This window comes from Peromyscus maniculatus, chromosome 9 (assembly GCF_049852395.1).
Source record: "Peromyscus maniculatus bairdii isolate BWxNUB_F1_BW_parent chromosome 9, HU_Pman_BW_mat_3.1, whole genome shotgun sequence".
NCBI classification, from domain to species: domain Eukaryota; kingdom Metazoa; phylum Chordata; class Mammalia; order Rodentia; family Cricetidae; genus Peromyscus; species Peromyscus maniculatus.
The window spans coordinates 37,241,352-37,259,670 of NC_134860.1; the positions used below are offsets into that span (position 1 = coordinate 37,241,352).

At 43.7% G+C, this 18,319-nt stretch overlaps 1 protein-coding gene across 21 annotated transcripts in view; it reads left to right on the forward strand.

Moving 5' to 3' along the window:
* Window positions 1–18,319, forward strand: part of Kcnma1 (potassium calcium-activated channel subfamily M alpha 1) — a 710,535-nt gene that overhangs the window by 623,609 nt on the left and 68,607 nt on the right. For all 21 annotated transcript variants that reach the window (XM_076544629.1, XM_076544630.1, XM_076544631.1 and 18 more), the window contains 2 exons: window positions 11,969–12,092; window positions 16,963–17,187. In XM_076544629.1, coding sequence (XP_076400744.1) covers window positions 11,969–12,092; window positions 16,963–17,187 — 349 coding nt within the window. The remainder of the gene's footprint in view (window positions 1–11,968; window positions 12,093–16,962; window positions 17,188–18,319) is intronic.

Sequence of the window (18,319 nt, forward strand, 5' to 3'; positions counted from 1 at the left end):
TGTAATATTGGTTATTTCCACTCACCACTTCTCCACTGCATTCCTGCCTCACCTGTGTCCACCACTCTAGGACATAGGTGGGCACTTATCTTTCAGTGATGGGGACATGGATTCCCAGTAGCAGATCCACCTGGCTCTCTCTGTCTCCATGGTCATGCGTGCTCCTCTCTGCTCCCCTGAAAGGCTTACCTCAGTGTCCTATGTCCTCTCTGTGCAGCCTTGCTGGGGCTCTACTGATTTACATGCATGTTTACAGTTTACGAGAAGGAATAAAATGCACCAACTGTGTTTTATGATGCCAGTTGTCAGCCTAGCATTCAAGTCCTGTTTACTCACCTTTAGGTAATCGGCTTATCTAATGCTAATAGTTTTCTCCATTTAAAGGAGAGAAAAGCCCAAGTGCTTTCTTTTGCCTAAATTTAGAGAAGCAAATAAATAAATAAAGAGGAATCTGAAAAATGTGAAACCTTGGGAGCCAAATTCCCTGTCCCTGTTTGCTATGTAAAGTATGACTCGTTGCTTTGATCTTGAGTAATAATAATTCTGAGGAGTTACACTGTTTTCATATGCTTCAAAGCTGTGTCAGAGTTTTGCTGCTTAAGGGTACTTCTTTATTCTGTTGGCTCTTGGGTACCAAGATGACAGGTCTCCTGTAAGAGGTGGAGGCTTTTTTAAGTCGTAGCCTTCAGCAAAACATCAAATTACCAAATCCAGGGTAACATACTTCTACACAAATGCCTTTCCCGTAGATATATTATAGCATATATATTAAATACTTTAGTGTTACGTGCTACATTTTATGTGCAATAGAAAGTGATGGTTTGAAGTAGCCTTGGGGGTACTTTTTTCCATAAGCAGAAAAAGCTAGTGTATACCGTATCAAGTATGGTTTTTACAGGACTTTCTGCCTGAAGGCCTTTGTAAATAAGTAATGATCAACAGATTGGCTGTGGGTTTTTGAAAAGCATGCCCATGTCAGTTTGCATGATGGGGGAGAATTTTCAAAGTGGATCTTGCTTTCATTGCTTGCCTGAGAGGGGCTAAGGGAGACAGTCATCCCAGGCCAGAGCTGTCTGCTTCGTGGTGCATCAGAATAGCTAAATGGGGGTCAGGTGGTGAGCCCAAACTTGCCAAGCTACAGAACTCGGGCTTCTCATGTTGGTGCCTATGGGCTGACGATCCCGCCAAAGTTACCGTCATCTGATGTGTTATCTCACCTGTCCACAGTGGTCTCCATCAGGGCTCCTATGGGACATGTGATCCCACGCAAGTCAGGGTGTCTGAGAGGCTCTCCCCTTTGCCTTGGACGTTTTTTTCTTCCAGGTGGTTGACACTCTCTATCTAATGCTGGAGAAGCAGGGAGAGGGTCTCTCTGCTGGGTCCTCCATTTTACTTCACGTCCAGTCTAGCAAATAAGGACCCAACCGAAGGGCCTCCTGGTTGGCCTGTATGTATAACACTGCCGATGAGGCTCCTGGATCCTGTTCTTTTCAGATCTCTTTTGCTGATTCATACCCAGATCCTTCCTGCTTCCCTATTTCCTCCTCCCTCTTCAAACACCCCGTCTTTACTCTTCAGAAGATGGGACTCCCTGGTCCTATTCCTTATGACCCCTCCCCCCAAATCCATAAAGAAGCTAATGACTTGTTTGAAGTGGGCTTTCCGGCATGCTTCCCGGTCTCTTTGGAGCAGAATCAATCATTCTGAGTGTGGGCAGGTTTTAGTGGCCTATGGGTGGTAATAGGACTAGCTGCAGAGAAACTGAGAGCCCAGAATGGCCTGAGACGGTCTGTAATTTACCACCCTGGCTTCTACAAATAAAACAGGCCCCGGAGTGAGGCCTTCTTCCAAATCGTGTGCCGGCAGGAAGTGCGGGGCCTCTCCACTAATGGTCCCATCTCCTGTTTGTTCTGGTGTCAGGCTCACCCTGGTGATTTAGTGGCACTCCATTCTCTGTATGATCATTACGAGGACAGCCTTGATTTTGTGTTTGTGTGTCTGGATATGGAGGTAGTACATATTTTAGTCAGCCTGACAGAAACAACCCCACAGCCAGCCAGAGCCCATGGCAGTGAGAATGGATGGGCAATGCAGACAACCTTGGGCACTGGACCCACTGAGAAGTGGGCCACAATGATCCCCGAGTCCTCCCCTCCCAGCCCCCCCCACCCCCCACCCCGTCACTTCCCTTCTTTGCTGGTTTCTTAATCTGGAGTCATTGAAAGAATGTCTCCTAGTTTCCACCCAGATCACCACACCTGTTGTCTAATTCTCCCTCCCTAGTGGATTGCTGCTTTGGAGGGTAACCATGTTAAATCCCTAAAAGGCAAGAATTTTGGCTCTGAGTAGCTCGGTCAAAGGTCTTTAACTTGGGTCCTCACAGACTCTGTTTGATGAAAGCTGTCTGGAAAGTTAGCAAGGCAAGCTCCAGTCTGCTGCCTGCCGTGTGGTGAACGTTTAAAGCAGACTAATATGTGTCTAGCCTCCCCTCTGTGACCAGCCCAGGAATCTCCAGCTGAATTACCTTCAGTTTGTCATTACCTTCAGTTTGTCACAGCCATATTCAAGGTGTTGTTTTCTCAAGTGCTTTCTTTCTCAGATGATAAGAATCTGTACCTGGGCTCCCACCCATGTTCTCCAGTGGATCCCTGAAAAGCTGTGTGTGCCTCAGGTGCCGGTTTACCTCCCAGATTAATTTTCATCCCACAAATGTTTCGTGAGGGCCCACTGTGTTTAAAGTGTTGTGAAAAGTCTTTGAGGGGTCTAAAGTATAGTGTGGTAGAGGGGAATCCTGTTTTCAAAAGGAGACAGACAAGGCCATGCCACACAACAGAGTAAGGGTTTATAGCACCTGTGAACATGGAAATACTCTGACCCTCTGAATGGCTGAGGCTGACTTGTGAAGAAGGTCCCATTTGCCATCACTTATAGGAGATTCCCTATAGGTGTTACTACCTCCTTGGGTTCATGGTTGCCCGGGCATCATTGCCGGAGTGCTGTGCATGTAAACTCACTGATAACTGTAGCTTTCTGGGCAAGTATAACTCTCCCATAAGACAGATGAAGGCGCTTGGGCATAGAGAGGTAAAGTCTGTCACATGAAAGTCTCACATCACCAGAAAGATGGAGGAAACAGTGATTGTGCTCAGACCACTGTGCATGGTGTAGTATGGCCACAGTGATGGGTCCATGGAGTCACATCACACAAGTTGAAAATGTGTGTGTATTCTAGCCTCCCAATCATGGAGGATCTTACCTGTTGTAGACATCAGGAAATCCTCACAGGTTTTGGAGGAAGTGGTACCCTAAGTTGGGTGTGGGAGGATCACTGGTAATGGGATAAGGGTGGCCATGGAGTCCCCATCAGGGTCTTTCTGTGACCATACATGTGGAGATGTGTAAGAGGAGCCCACGTGACCCCAGCCTCTGTCAGAGTTTTCTGAGTAACAAGGGATTCTGAGTGTACTGTTGAACAGTACACCAGGCCTGAGTTCGACAGTGATTCCAAGTCACGTGGTACTTCTGACATCAGTTCTGAGATCTGAGCAAGGCAGACAAGCACAGACATGAGGATTCATGTGGGACACATCAGGCAGATAATTTATACAAAGAGATAGCTCTCACCAAGGCTAGCACAGTTCATTGATGATGCCCCAAACAGAAACATTGAGCACTTTGAAGAGTGCTTCATGTCATGAGATCCAGGAAGCATTAGACCTCAGTTTTCTGAGAGCAAAGGGAGAATGATGTAAGGGAACAGATGATTCTCTTGGACACTGGCTGATGATTAGGTGGAATGAACTCGTCTGCTTGTTAAGGCACATCTCCTCTCTTTTGACTCATACCTTTCATGGGGACCTTTTGTTAGGACCTCTCACGTCAGACCCTGCCAGTGTGACAGATTCTAATAATAAGAAATGGCAAAATGGCCTGGAGCCCACTCAGGGTTGGAGACAGAATGCCACTCTCACAGTGTTTCCACTGGGCAGAAAAAGGAGGAAGGCAGGGCAGGTTAGCTAAGGAAATCCATCTAATGCACAAACTAACAGCAAGTGACAGTCCCCCATGGAACCAGAGAAGGAAAACGTCATGGGTGTCATGATTCCAAGGTTTGAATGGACTTGACACCGGAATTGGGACAAGTCTGTGCTCAGCAGAAGGTCATTATTCTGTCCTTCCACTTCAGAAGCATCGTGTAGAACCAAGGACCATGTCCATGCCCTGAGCCATTTCCTCAGCATAACAGCGGTAACCTCCATTTTCCTCTGAGGATGACACCTAATAAGTGAAACTGTACTAGGGGACAATGGGAAACACTGATGCAGTTAGAACTAGAGAAGCTAAGAGGGTCCCATTTTTGTGGGGGTGGGGTGGCTAGAGCCTGGTGTGAAAGTTTTGTTTAGATGGCTCTATGGTTGACTGTCTGGTGGAGAACAGTGGCTGAGTCCTAGAAAGCCACATCTTAGAGGCAGTGATGGCTATGAAGAGAGCAGGTGCACAGTAGGATTCTGGCAGGTACCAGACTATACACATCAGGATCCTCACAACAAAATGGAAAATATTATTTACCAAGGGCTAAGAGGCAACCAGGAGCAGGACATATCAGGCCAGAACCATCTTCTTACTAGAACCAGAGCAATGAGAGGAACTTGAAGTGGTAGGCACCACCTTTCAGGTATATTCATGTTTCACACTGGAGCCCTAAGTAATACCATCTCTCTGGACCACTAAGGACATTACACCTGATCCCTCCCTGCTGAATACTTAGTGCAGCTGACTCCAGGCAAACTCCAGGCAGCCTTGATTGCTTGAAGACATACTTTATAGTCTTCCTTGCCACCATGATGCCCTTCTTAGTGGCATATATTCTGTCTTCACTCAAATACACTGTCTATATGTGAAAAGCCCAGAACAAGTCATCATAAGATAACAAAAGAAATGGGCCAGACTGCATGATAGGTCTAGTGGAGGTCAGAGACCAGACCTCTTTGAAGGGTTCTTATTGTAATTCTGGTTGGTTATTGAACATCTACTGTGTCCTCTACTGGTTGCTGAAAATGCATAGGGGAGAAAATGCAAGATCCAAATCCTCCCCAAATTCACCATTTAATGAATGAGACAGACACAGAAATTATTTTCTCTGAAGGAACTCATACTTCTACAGGAGAAGAATCCCAGAAGTCACTGAGGCTGAGGACAAACATTTGAGCCAAAAGATGAAGTCTAAAGAACACTGTAATTCCACAATGGATGTTCTGTTGCTTGTGGAAGGACTGTGCTCACATTTCACCCAGCTGCCCATTTCTGGGGGTCCACTACAGGACGGGGTCAGCCTCTTATCTATGGGGGATGTTTGTAGTGATAGAAAAGGCCTTACCATGTGATGAAACCTTAGGTCCTAAAAGTTAAGCATGGAGAAGGGTGAAATTCTGAAGCCGCCTAGCAGCCTCCTTATTTCAGGACTTTGTTGGTGCCTTGTGTTTTAATGTAAGTTTCTGGAGCCCGGTGCTGAACTGAAAGCCACACAGTAAACTGGGATTTGCTGTATTTGGCTGTAAGGGGAATTCTACTCTTTAAACTATAATTCGACTTCCTCACAGCAGGTTTGCTTGGAAAGGGATTTGCGGTTTAGCTTGAGGCTCTTGTCTTGAAGGCAAGCTTTTTGTGTTTCTGCTGTGGCAGGGCATTTAGTTCACTTCCTGAGATTAATTGATGGCAAGTGGCATTCCTTGCTCTGCACACCCTCCAAACAAAGATCTTTTATTCTTCTCTTGAAGTCAGGCATGCTTAATTTCTAGCTGTGGACATCGGAGGTAGGAATTGAGAGACAAGGAGCAAAGAGAAGGGGAAAAAAACCCTATCTCACTGGGGCTGCTGTGTTATAAATAGTGGGCATTCCTAAACCAGCCTTCAGATCTTTGGCACATGACAAAGACTCACACAAGCCTTAATTGATTTTTGAGCCACTCCTTAGCACATTGTCTTGACAAGGGCTCACGGGGGTAATTTTCTACTGAGTATTCATGCAAGCTGCGCACTTCATACATCCCCTTGATGTTGTTTGCCCTCTCTTTACAGCTTAGGGCATTGTGGCCCGGGCTGCAGGCGAGAGGAAACAAGACACAGCTGCCTCCTGCACCGGAGAAGCAGGACTGGCTTCCGGTCAGTCAGACCTTGTCTTTCAAAGCCTTGTTCTTGCTTGCTCATGGAGCACTATGTAGCTGACCCCCACCCCCACACACACACTATTTCCCATCCATGCACATGGGTTGTTGGTAACAAAATGCCTATGTATGTTAGTATGATGGGCAAATGACAAAATGGGGGGAAGTTTTAACATGGTAACATTTATAACATTATAACATTTATGGGAACTCTGTCATGGAGTAGGAGAGCCAACCGAAGTAGCCTTATATTTTTATTGTTGGCCTCTCCCGCTTTGCCTTCTTCCTTTGGCCATAATCAGAGTCACCAAAGCAGGACCAGATTTTAGCCAACAGTAAAGAATAATAGGGATGGTAATAGTAAAGACTTACTGAAGACAGTCTGCTAAGTTGTTGTTCCCTGTATGTGACATGGCTTTGCTTGTATATTCCCTAGATTGAATCTATTGCATAATGATTGTATCTAAAATTCCCCATTTTACGGATTGAGAAGTTGAGGGAGGGTACAACTTGGCAAGTACGAGGCAAGCCAAGATTTGAAGACATGCATTTTTGCCTCTGTGGTTCAGGTCCTTACCCACCCTGTGAATTGCCTCTGAGGAAATAGGTGGTTTCCTGCCTTTATTGCTATCAATCTCTAAACACCATTAGGAAAACAACTTTTTTAGTTAGTTGAGCAGACTGACTAGCTAGTGAACACACTTCCTCTTTTCTCTGGGTTAGGCTGGCATCTGTATTGTACTCCGGTGCAGGTTAAAGTTCAATCAGCATTACCACTCAAGTAGAGCCATGTAATTAGCAGCAGGAGGTTCCTTTCTATAAGTATTGGAGGCTAAAAGTTCAAGGTCAAGACTTCAGAAGGACTGATTCCTTCTGAGTTCCTGGAGAAGGAACTGTTTTAGCCTCTCTTCCCAACCTGTTGCTCTCTTTTCTTCTCCAATGACTTCACTGTGGCTTTTGTTCTTGTTGATGGCAAAGTCCAAATTTCCACTCTTGATATGGAAAAAAGTCAAATTAGGACTCACCCCAGTGGTCTTTCTTACTTTTATAAATAGCATAAATCAAAATGTGAACATATTCTGGGGTACTGAGGATGAGGATCTCAACACGCAGATGGCACATCTGAGCCCCCAACCTGAAATAGCAGCTCTAGCTGCAACCCATCACATACACTTCCTGTCCCTTTAAAAAATAAGACAAAGGCTCTGGTACATCCTAAGTGACAAATGGGCCTTGTATTAATTATGGAGCATCTTAGGAGAGGTATAGATTGCTGTGTTGGTTGAAGAAATTTCATTCCATGAAAGGGACTAGTACTTAGTGCTGGTCATCAGCTTCATGAGTCTTAAAGAGCTCATTGAAGGCCTTTACAATGTCTAGCATCGTTACCCTGCCAGATGAAGACGTTGGGATGCCTTGCTCAGAGAGCTTTCCCATGAACCTCCTTCACATGCATAGCAACCTGCCTGGTTCCTGCTGATCTCCCCGGACCACAGCAATGTTGCTTGGTGTGCTCGATGGCATATCCACAGGCTCTCTTCCAGAAGAACAATCTGTAGAATCCCTGATTCAACAGGCAGAAATCCCTGGAGAAGCCTACTGTTCTCTTTCCACCTGTGCCAGGGATCTCATGGACACAAGCCAATGAAAGACACTTGAAATTGCTAGAGGAACTGACATGATAAAGAAATCTAGCCTGTCTGGCCCAGAATTATCACATGTTCTCCTGTCACTGGGATGAGAGACACTCCAAGACACCTCTACCTCCTCAGAGGAGAATCTAGTGAACACGCCTTTAATGGAACTGTAAATCCATTGGTCACCAATGCTTCTGACCGCACTCCAAAATCCATTATATACCTACTCACTACCTTCTAGCCTTTCATTGCTCAGCAGTGCCCAGTCCTTTCCAAATCCTTCAAGCTACTTCTCTCCCTGAGGAGAACCCACTGCTTCAAACCTGAAGGTCATCTAGGCTCGCCAACATTTGTAAGTCACCCCTAATAACCCCAGCTCTTGCACCTTGCCAAAGAACTCATTTTCAATATTCTATTTCATATAACATCTTTCCTTTGGGGAAGCACAGGGCCAGGTCTGTCTAATCTCAGAGTCAGTGTGTTCTCTGAGTCAGTTGGTTCAGCCTCTGTTGGTGGACCAGTGCACTTCTAAGAACCTCTCCTACACCTAGTCTGAGGCCTCTATGCCTTAGGTTAAGCAATAGCATACCAGACATCTCCAGCCATCACTTTTGGGTACCATTATGTGGCTACTTAGACCTTACTTCTTTGAGTGGATTCTGGTGGGTGCTGGTGGGACAATACTAAAACACCCACCGTTCACAGCTTGCCTGGTATTCTGATGATCCTTGGCTCAGAGTGTCAACTGTTGCTTTAATAATTTCCCTCCAAACTTCTCTGACACTACACCAATGTGGAATAAACAGGTCCTTTCTCCATGCCTTCACATTGCCTTGCATGCTAATTTGCTGTAGCACACACCCTAGTGAACCTTGACGTTCAACCTATATTTTCTTTTTCCTGCTACATGTGTACCTTCCTTTGACATTGTTATATCTTCCTTTCCTGGCTCAGATTAGGGGTCTCATTTTTATTGATAACTTTACTGATTAAAGAGACCAAAGTTGGAACTCCACATGCCTTGTCTGCTCTACAAAGTAAATATCGGCATTCAGGGAGATTTTTTTTTTAATGTTTCTCAGATCAGACCCTTGAGGGGAAATCCTAGATGATGTATATTTAATCCCCCAGGCCAGACTCAGAGATCAGCTCCCTGGAGACTCCTCCTGCATGATTCTGCATGTTGGAGCACAAATCATGGCTTGAAACCCAGAGTCATATTATAGCTGCTTTCCCTAAACTCCAACCTTAGTTAGTTTATAATTAACATTCACTGTCACTCTTTTTCCTCTCAATGATGGGCAGTTGACCATCCACCTTTCTTCTTTTCTAAGATGCTTACTGGCCACTCTTACCCAGACATAATACCCTGTAGAAGGAACCAAGCATTCCAAACCAAGACATATCAACCTCTCTCCCAGTGCGTTATTTTTGTTAAGTGAATTCTTGCCCACCTGCTATATCTTCAGCTTGGCTGGGAAGATGTGAATATAGTCCTGGCTATCTTTTAAGACCTGGGAATAGGTCCCAGGCATTTGGAAGCTAAGACAGAACCTTCTTTCCAACCAACAAATAAGGGCAAGAGAATTTGAACTTGACTCTATCTTTAGGGCAGGTTCAAGATTCTCTTGCAACCCAAAACATGTTCTTCAAGGGCTGACAATAGACTTTATTTTGTCAGGCATCATCTTCATGGTAGCTTTTGTCCACCTACCTATGACAGATGCTGGCTATCTATAGCACTATTAAAGATTTCACCAAAATGAATAAGAAAACCTCTCAGCTACTAAAGTGTGCGTGCGTGCGTGCGTGCGTGCGTGCGTGCGTGCGTGCGTGTGTGTGTGTGTGTGTGTGTGTGTGTGTGTTGTATGAATATGTATGCAGATGTTGGGGGTGGTCACCCATGTGCGTGCATATAGAGGGCAGAGCTTGAAGTCGTGTGTCTTCCTTTATGCTGTCCACTTTAATCTTGGATACAGGTCTCTCCAGGAACCTCACCAACTAGGCTGGGCTGGCTGCCAGTTAGCTCCCTGAGCCCACCTGTCTTCTCCCTTCATTTCTGGGGAGACAGTCGCATGCCACATTTCCGTAGGTGCTAGGAATCTGAAGTTAGGTCCTTATGCTTACACCGCAAGCTCTTTACCCACCGAACCACCACCTCTTTGAACCCAAACCATCAAATTATGCTTTCGCCATGTTCTGTGACCAGTTCAAATCAGTTTTTTTTTAAATCAATAATTGTTCCCTTCTTTTAGCATTTAAATTTTTTATTTCATTTATTTTGTATGCGTGTGGAGGTGGGCATGGGTGTATCCGTGGTGTATGGGGGTGAGAACACAAATGCTAGTGTGTGTGTAAGTCGACAGACAACCGCAGGGAGTCGATTCTCTCTATACATCTCACTTGGCTTCCAGGGATCACAGTCAAGTGTCAAGGTTTGCACAGCCAGCATCTTTCCCCAGTGACCAATCTCACTGGCCCTTATTTTGGCACTTTGGGACTCAGCTTTATGTGTGAGAGGTGTCCTGGTAGTTTATAGCCCCTGAAGATCTCTCAACAACTGGGCCACTGAGATGCTACTCAGAACTGGGTTGTTCTCTTCCTTCCAAGATCAGATATGACAGTTCCTGCAGTAATCTAGCATGCTCCTTGAAGATGACTCCACAGGATCGCATCACATGGTGTTTGTCATTTGCTGTGGCCTCAAAGCAAATTGCCAAGAATAAAAACACACACTGAGTTTCCTATCGTCTCTGTGTATGGAAGGCGTAATAGACAGGGCATGCTAGGTATCCAAAAGCTTAATTCCATCATTAGGCCAGATTAGAGAGATTGCTGCCCTATGCTCTATAGTCAGAGCATAGAGATGAGAAACATGAGGAGTTTCTCAGGGAGAAATATTAAATCGTAAATAAACATTATCCTTTAATGTTTGAAGTAGATCATTTTAAATGTAACATCACTTTTCTATACCATTTTGAAATTTTAATCTATTTCTAGTTTCTGTCTTTATAGTTGACAGTTTGCTTAAAGAAAATAGTTTTGTTGCAGGATAGGTCTGCCTGGGATAATATCTTAATTATATGTGGTTAGTTGTTGGAGATACCAACGAGGGCTTCCCACACACTCTGATGCTTGCCATATCAGAGACAAAGCCACAAACTATAACCTGAGCTGGAGGGCTTGTTTCTTACTTATACTGTGGGCATGGTAGATCTGTCTGATTTCATCGTTAATTCCTAAGGTTGTCAGTTAGACCCCACCAACTCACTTGAGGGGCAGCCTCTATACTGCTATCCTTCCAGAAGGAGTGGATGTCGTCTTGAGAATTTGAAACAAGTTTATTAAGATGCATCAGAGCTTGAGGCTCTCATCCAAGAAATGCTGTGTTGGGAAATGAAGGTGGGGGTGCGGGGCCCCATCTTTGGACAGTTAAGCTCAAATACAGTTGTCAAGGCGAGGAGAGAGGGTGTTGTTTAGTATTGAAATCATGTATTCCAGATGTGGGCATTTGGTAGTCAATCTGCTCTGAAGTGACATGCTGTTGAATCTTTAAAGGGCTTCAGCCGGGGAGAGCAAAATCTGATTGGGCAAATTGCTAAAATATTTAAAGTGCAGCCTGTTAAAGCTTTTACTGCGAAGAGCATCGCGTCAGAAGTTGTAGTCAGAAAGAGCAAATAATTGGCTTTCCATCCTGATGCCAGTCAGCCAGCATGAGGCTCTATTCCTATTCTTTCCTCTTCATTGCCAATGCTAATAGCAACCCTTTGGGGTGTGAGTGTGTGTGTGTGTGTGTGTGTGTGTGTGTGTGTGTGTGTGTGTGTATGTGTATGCTGGGGAAACTGGATAGCTGGTAAAATGGGAAAACAAGGAACCAGATAGTCATAAAAAGGGAAGCTGAACCCACAAAATGGCATGAAGCCCATTAACAAAATGGGCAGGAGAAAGGCAGAATTACTGCCTGACAAAGTCAAGTGCCCTTCCAGAGGGGTGTGTGGTTTGGGCAGCTGCCTTTCAAGGGATGTGCTCCGCCAGGAGACAAGATGGCCATTGGTGACAGCCACTTTCTTGGCGTCTGTCATCTCTTCTGAGATGTAACTCGGGAGACCCTTTGCATTTATAATTTATCACATTTTCCACTTAGGTTTTCCTGCCTTTTCTCCCCAGGCATGACCCCTTGTTAATTCCTGGCAATGATCAGATTGACAACATGGACTCCAATGTGAAAAAGTACGACTCTACTGGAATGTTTCATTGGTGCGCACCCAAGGAGATTGAGAAAGTCATCCTGGTGAGTGAGGAACTTGGAATCCATGTCCTTCCCCTTTGACTGGCATGATGACTCAGAGTGAAGATTTCCTAACTGAATAGTAGAGGCCACTGTCACTTGCCCTAGCTATTTTTGATCACTGAAATTCTGATCAGAGATGCAAGTGGCTAGATCTCTGATCAGAACATGAGCTTAGAGCAGGTTTTTTTTTTTCCCCTTTCAAGAGCATAACTTTCAATCTCTATGTTTTAACAGGACAATAGTGGTGATTATGTGCTGCCACAGGGCATCATGGGAAGTGGGATGCACATCATTCCTGATCCTCATGTGGCTCTGGGGTCAGAGCCTGGCCCTGCCATCTGCTAGTTGCATGGCCTTAGGCCTGTTGTTGGACAATGCATTTTAATTACCTCATCTGTAAGGAGACAGAATGAGAACTACTCTAACATCATAGGATTGTGGTGAAAATCTAGCCCATGACTCCACAGGGGCACTATCTTTCTTATCTGTTGATTTTTATTATGATTGTTCTTAAATACCATGAAGAAAGAGGAATATTGCCTACATTGTTTTCTATTATAAGAAATATTGTTTTGTTTGTGTATATTGAATGTGTGTTTTTGGTGTGTATGTGTGTGTGTGTGTGTGTGTGTGTGTGTGTGTGTGCGTGCGCGCGCGCGCATGTGTGCCAGAGGCCAATGTCAGGTGTATTTCTCACTCTCTATTTTCTCTTTTGAGTTAGGGTCTCTCACTGGTCCTGGAGCTCACTGACTCAGCTAGACTGGCGGGCCAGTGAGTCTCTGGGGATCCTGTCTCCACCTCCCTCACACTAGAATTTTGGGCATGCACCATTACACCCAGCCTATTCTGTCTAATGTGGGTACCAGGAATCAAACTCACATCCACTAAGCCATCTTCCCAGGCCTACAGTAGTGTTTCTTACCCTAACATGTTTCAGTCCTTCCGAACATGTGATACAGATAGGCAAGTGCATTTGCTGAGGATGACGTTGCAGGACCATGGCCCACTGTCGAGCGCTCAGAGCATGCTTCAGGGATGGCTTGTGCACATCTCTGGAGATAGCAGGCTTCTCCTCTTCTGTCCCAGGAACATTAGCACAGATAGCGATCCATTCTGCTCTCTCTGTTTGTCCTGTTAACAACCTTAGGTTTTAATGTCTACATTGGCTTCCCTCGAATTTATTGTTTTGCTAATTCATGAGAAATGGCTTAATAGTCAGGAAGGACAGTCAGGACACAGCTCTTTCTCCCTTGTGCCTCTAACCCCCAGATGGCTTTGGATCTGCTCCATTTTCAGCTGGGAAAATCCTATCATTTTCAATTTTAGGGCCACCTTTCCTTAGCAAGGACTATTCCAGGTCCTCAGGGTTGTTTGGTGTGCTGATCCACTGGACTTCCCCACTGTATTTTAGCTAGTGTGTGTGTTCTCAAATTAATTGTACATGAGCATTGTGAGCCAATAGAGCATTGTGCTGGAGGCATCTCAGAGTTGTGAAAACTGCAGACCAAATTCATGATGTCAAGATGCTCAGCAACCAGCCACTGCTTGATTTGCCAGAAGGGGAGAGACAGTTCTGACCACTCTGATTTTCTGTTATTGGTCACCTATGGCTTAGTCATATGCTGTGGGCTACATCTGGGTCCAGAACGACCTGCAGAACGTGGGTTAATTGACATGTGATCAGTATCCTCTTATAGAGGGAAGGGATGAGTTCATCTGACAAAACAGCACCACTTGAGGAAACATTGGTGCAAACATACCATGTACTGTTCTTATTGTGATGATGTACAGAACTTTCATTCTAGCGAAGCAAAGGGAAGGCCAGTGGGGAACTGAATGAGACCATGAGAACAATTTAGATATGAATGAGGGCCTTGTGAAGAAAATAAAGCAGGATCCTTGTGAGGACAGAGTCCAAAGGTGCTGCTGAGGCAATAGGATCCAAGAAACCCTCTCTGCAGTAAGGTGTAGATGGAATTTTCATCCAATGCATAGATGAGAAAGAATGGGGTAGCGCTTGTGTGAAGATGCTTGTGGAAGCCATGTGTCCACTGAGTGCAGGAATCCGATGGCTTTGGGTGATAAGGCTATAGAAGAGACAGTCCTCTGATTGGAAAGGAAATATAAGATGGATCATGAAATAAACTTTTTGAAGCTAAGTGGGATGAGATACAAAGTGTTCTTCAGATCCATGGAATAAGCACCAGGGTTGGTTTAAAGTAGCCAGGGAAGTCCCGTCAGGTATAGGTAGGTTGTGCTCAGGAAGGGTAAAAAAGTGCATGGAGAAACTCCTGGTTTTTCTGTTGGTCTTAAGCATGGAAAAATTAGACTTTCCAGGTCTGAGCAGGACTGGAGCTTTACATACATCTCCAGGCGTGTATAGCTCTGGCATATTGGAGAATTGGTAGTTGCCCAAGCCTAAGCTCCCAAGGTTAGCTTCTGTGCCTAGACCATGCTGCTAACTGGTACCTAGCTCATTTTTGCATTCTTGATTTTCAGCTTCTATTCTTCATCCCATTTTTTACTTCCTTGTCGAGGGGAACTAGCTTCTTAAGTAACCAGGCCAATCAAAAATATTCAGGAGTCCCAAATGATAGCACACCCCAGAGGGCTTGTCTTTCTGCTTCTGGCTTCGAGGACTGGGACTTCCATGTGGCCTGAATAACCAACTCCATGTCTTCCCCACAAAGAGGGAAGAGATGATGGGAGCTCCATGGGAGCCTCCTCGGTCACCTTTCATGAGAAATTTCTTACAGCTTGTGCCTCAGGTTTCCCTTCTACTCGGGGAAACCAGCAATGATGATAGCTCCTGCTTTATTCTAATGACCAGAGAATGAAAGCTAGCTTCCTCCTCTCCCCAGGGGTTACTGTAATAACCCTGACATTGTCCTGAATTGCAATATTGGCATTGAAGCAATCAATACCCTGGTCAATGCTAGGGATTAAATCAAGCAGAGGTTGATATGTGCAGTGGACATTAATATTCCCCCCGTGCATTGTAAGCCCCATGGGACCTTATGAGCATGCAGTGAGGAACAGGAAAGATGGCAGGCAGGGTGGTGGTGTCAACTAGAAGGAAAAACAAAGAAACACCTCCCGCCTGACCTCATCCTGTTGTCCTTTTTACCCATACAATGAACAAAAGACCAGTAATGGGCAGATAACTATTTGCATTTCCTGGATAATGGGGATCCTCCCCAACACAGGAGTATTCCTTTGTTTATCACCCTTGTGGATACAGGGCTGGGGCTGGGGAAAGACATTGTCCACTATCTTTACTGATTGGCCTCTAGACCCTTGTAATGATTACTTGTGGGTTGCTATATAAGGCAGGCCCTTTCAGGAATGGTCCAGGAAACACCAAAGTTTAAACATGGGATCAACGTACTTTTTCTATAGAAGAATATATTCAGTGATTTAAGTTTCACAGGCCATATGATCTCTGTCATAACTGTCAACTCTGCTTTCCATGAAAGTAGCCATGGAAAATACCGAAACATTATGAGCTGGCTGTGTCCCAATAAAACTTTATTGGAATGTGAATTTCATATTATTGTCACTCATAATGACATTTCTAATTTTGATTTTTTTTTAGTCATTATAAAATTTTAAAACTAGCTTTTGCTCAGTGGATGTATAGAATATTATGAAGTATCATCAGATTGAGGCTACAGGCCACAGAAGCCAGTCCATAGCCTCAGATGTCATATTCTATCTACTGATACAGTGATGGGCTATGCCACCTCACTGAAACATTTTAAAAAGAGAGCCCCAAATGTCAGCTGAGACAAACCAATGAGTAGGACTATTTAATCATCATCTTAACAAAAGGGCCTAAAAAGGCATCTAATTTTATCAACCATATCATAGACATGAAGGCTTCTCTTTCTCCCCACATACATAAACATCCTCCTTTTCTTCTCTTGGTTCTTCTAAAGATTGATATACACTGTCTCCTGCTCACAAGTCTACACAGCACATCCTTCTTAAATCTATTGTTCAAGAAGGTGGTAATGTGTGGGTATATGTTTACAGGAATTTATGAGATAAATACAGTATATGCCCTTGCTCAAGTCAGAGATAAATACATAACATGTATATTATGACAAAGTAGAAATAATAGCTGTCTTGTAAGCCTTACCAGTATTTTATATATTCTTTAACAATAAATAGAACCAAGAAGGAAAAAATAGTGCTTTCTCTGAACATGTACTTACTGTATGCACTAAAATTATTAGAAAGACTTATATGTTCTCTAACATGATGGAGATGGAGGTTTAAAACAGTATTTGATTTCCTGAAATATGGTATTGTAAAGCAGTCCACATGGCAACCTGAGTTTTACCTTTTTATCCACCTCCCATTCCCTGAATATACTTTTATCTGTTAGAATGGGCACCTTGTGCAATTTTATATATGATATTGAAGAATCACTTCTTTTCTATTATTCTGAACTAAATTAAACATTTGTTTTATTGCAGTACAAATAATAACTGTATTGGAATCCTTTGTGGTATTATGATAAAATACCTGAGACATAGACCTCATAAAGAGAAAAGGTATCTCACAGTTTTTAAGAGGTTCAAAGTCTCATGTTGGCTGCCCTATGTGCCTGGTCTCTGGGGAGGCTGGTGGGTGGTAGATGATCATAGCAGGGGTGCGTACAAGCAAACATGACCAGAGAGAAATGAGATGGGCATGTCCAGGTTTGCTCTTTTCATACTGATCATCTCTGGAGGACTCAAGAAGTCACGTGAGAACTCTCAGGCAACTGCACATGAACTGCCCCACACCTCCAATATGCATTTTCTCCTCATATCAATGTTGTGAGCTCTCCTCTCTGATAGTCTTGCACTTGTCTCTGTTACAGACACGAAGTGAAGCTGCCATGACTGTCCTGAGTGGCCATGTTGTAGTCTGCATCTTTGGGGATGTCAGCTCAGCCCTGATTGGCCTCCGGAACCTGGTGATGCCGCTCCGTGCTAGCAATTTTCACTACCACGAGCTCAAACACATTGTGTTTGTAGGCTCCATCGAGTACCTCAAGCGAGAGTGGGAAACACTGCACAACTTCCCCAAAGTGTCCATATTGCCTGTAAGTCAAGGTCACACTATTTGATGTTTTGCACTTCATCTTTTCATTCACAAAAGGAAATCCCAGGTGGCTGTAATTGTTGAAGCTTTGATCATGTCTCTGCTCCTTCATGTGGTTTCAGGCCCGAGGATGTAGCAGTCCTTCTGTGCTCTGCTAAGAAAGTCAAAACCCTGGGAGGCCTTATTAAAAGGAATTTGCAGCCAAGTGCAGCCCCTTGTCAGGGGTGAAGTTGAGCTACCACCACATGCATTAACCATACCTGAGTCTAAATTCTCTTTCCTAGGTGAAATTTAGAATGTTGCCCTATTTTGATATACACACCAAGAATTCATTTATAAAATTCCTGTTGGCTTTTTAATTTGACATGGTTATTTCTTAGAGAAATACTGATCTGTCCCATCTTCACTCTGATATTGACCAAATAAATAAAGGGCAGAATTATCTCTTCTGTATGGAATTCCAAACCTTTCTGTGGACCAACCTCTATTTGTTGTTTAGAACCTTTGTTTAGAAATCCAGCAATGTTTTCCATGGCTTTGTGTATATGTACGTACATGTGAAAACATGTATGCATATACATATAATGTACATACAAATTATATAATATATAATATTTATTATATAATATATAATATGATATATATATATATAATATAATTTATATAATATTTATTACAAAGATCACTAGGATACCAATCTGTAAAAGACAATTTGGGACTCCACAATTTAATGTGAAGATATGAGATAAATGGTTTCAAAGTTATATCACTAGCCACTTTCTAATTATATATTCTCCACAGAATTATACATTCAAATAATGTTATCCTTACCAAAATTTTATGTGGTTGTCTATGTCACAAATTCAGGAAAATATTACCTCTCCTCCAATAGTTTTTTCTTTTTTTTGGATTTTTTTTTTGAGACAGGGTCTCACTAGATAGCTCTGGCTGTCTTAGAACTCACTATGTAGACTAGGCAGACTTTTAACTCACAGAGATCCATCTTCCTCTGCCTCCTGAGTGCTGGGATTAAAGGCATGTGCCACCACTGCCTGGCTTCTACAACTATTTTATTAACTTTAATTTAGATTTTTAGGGATGTTCCAGAGCCTCAGAAATTCATCAGCAAGAAC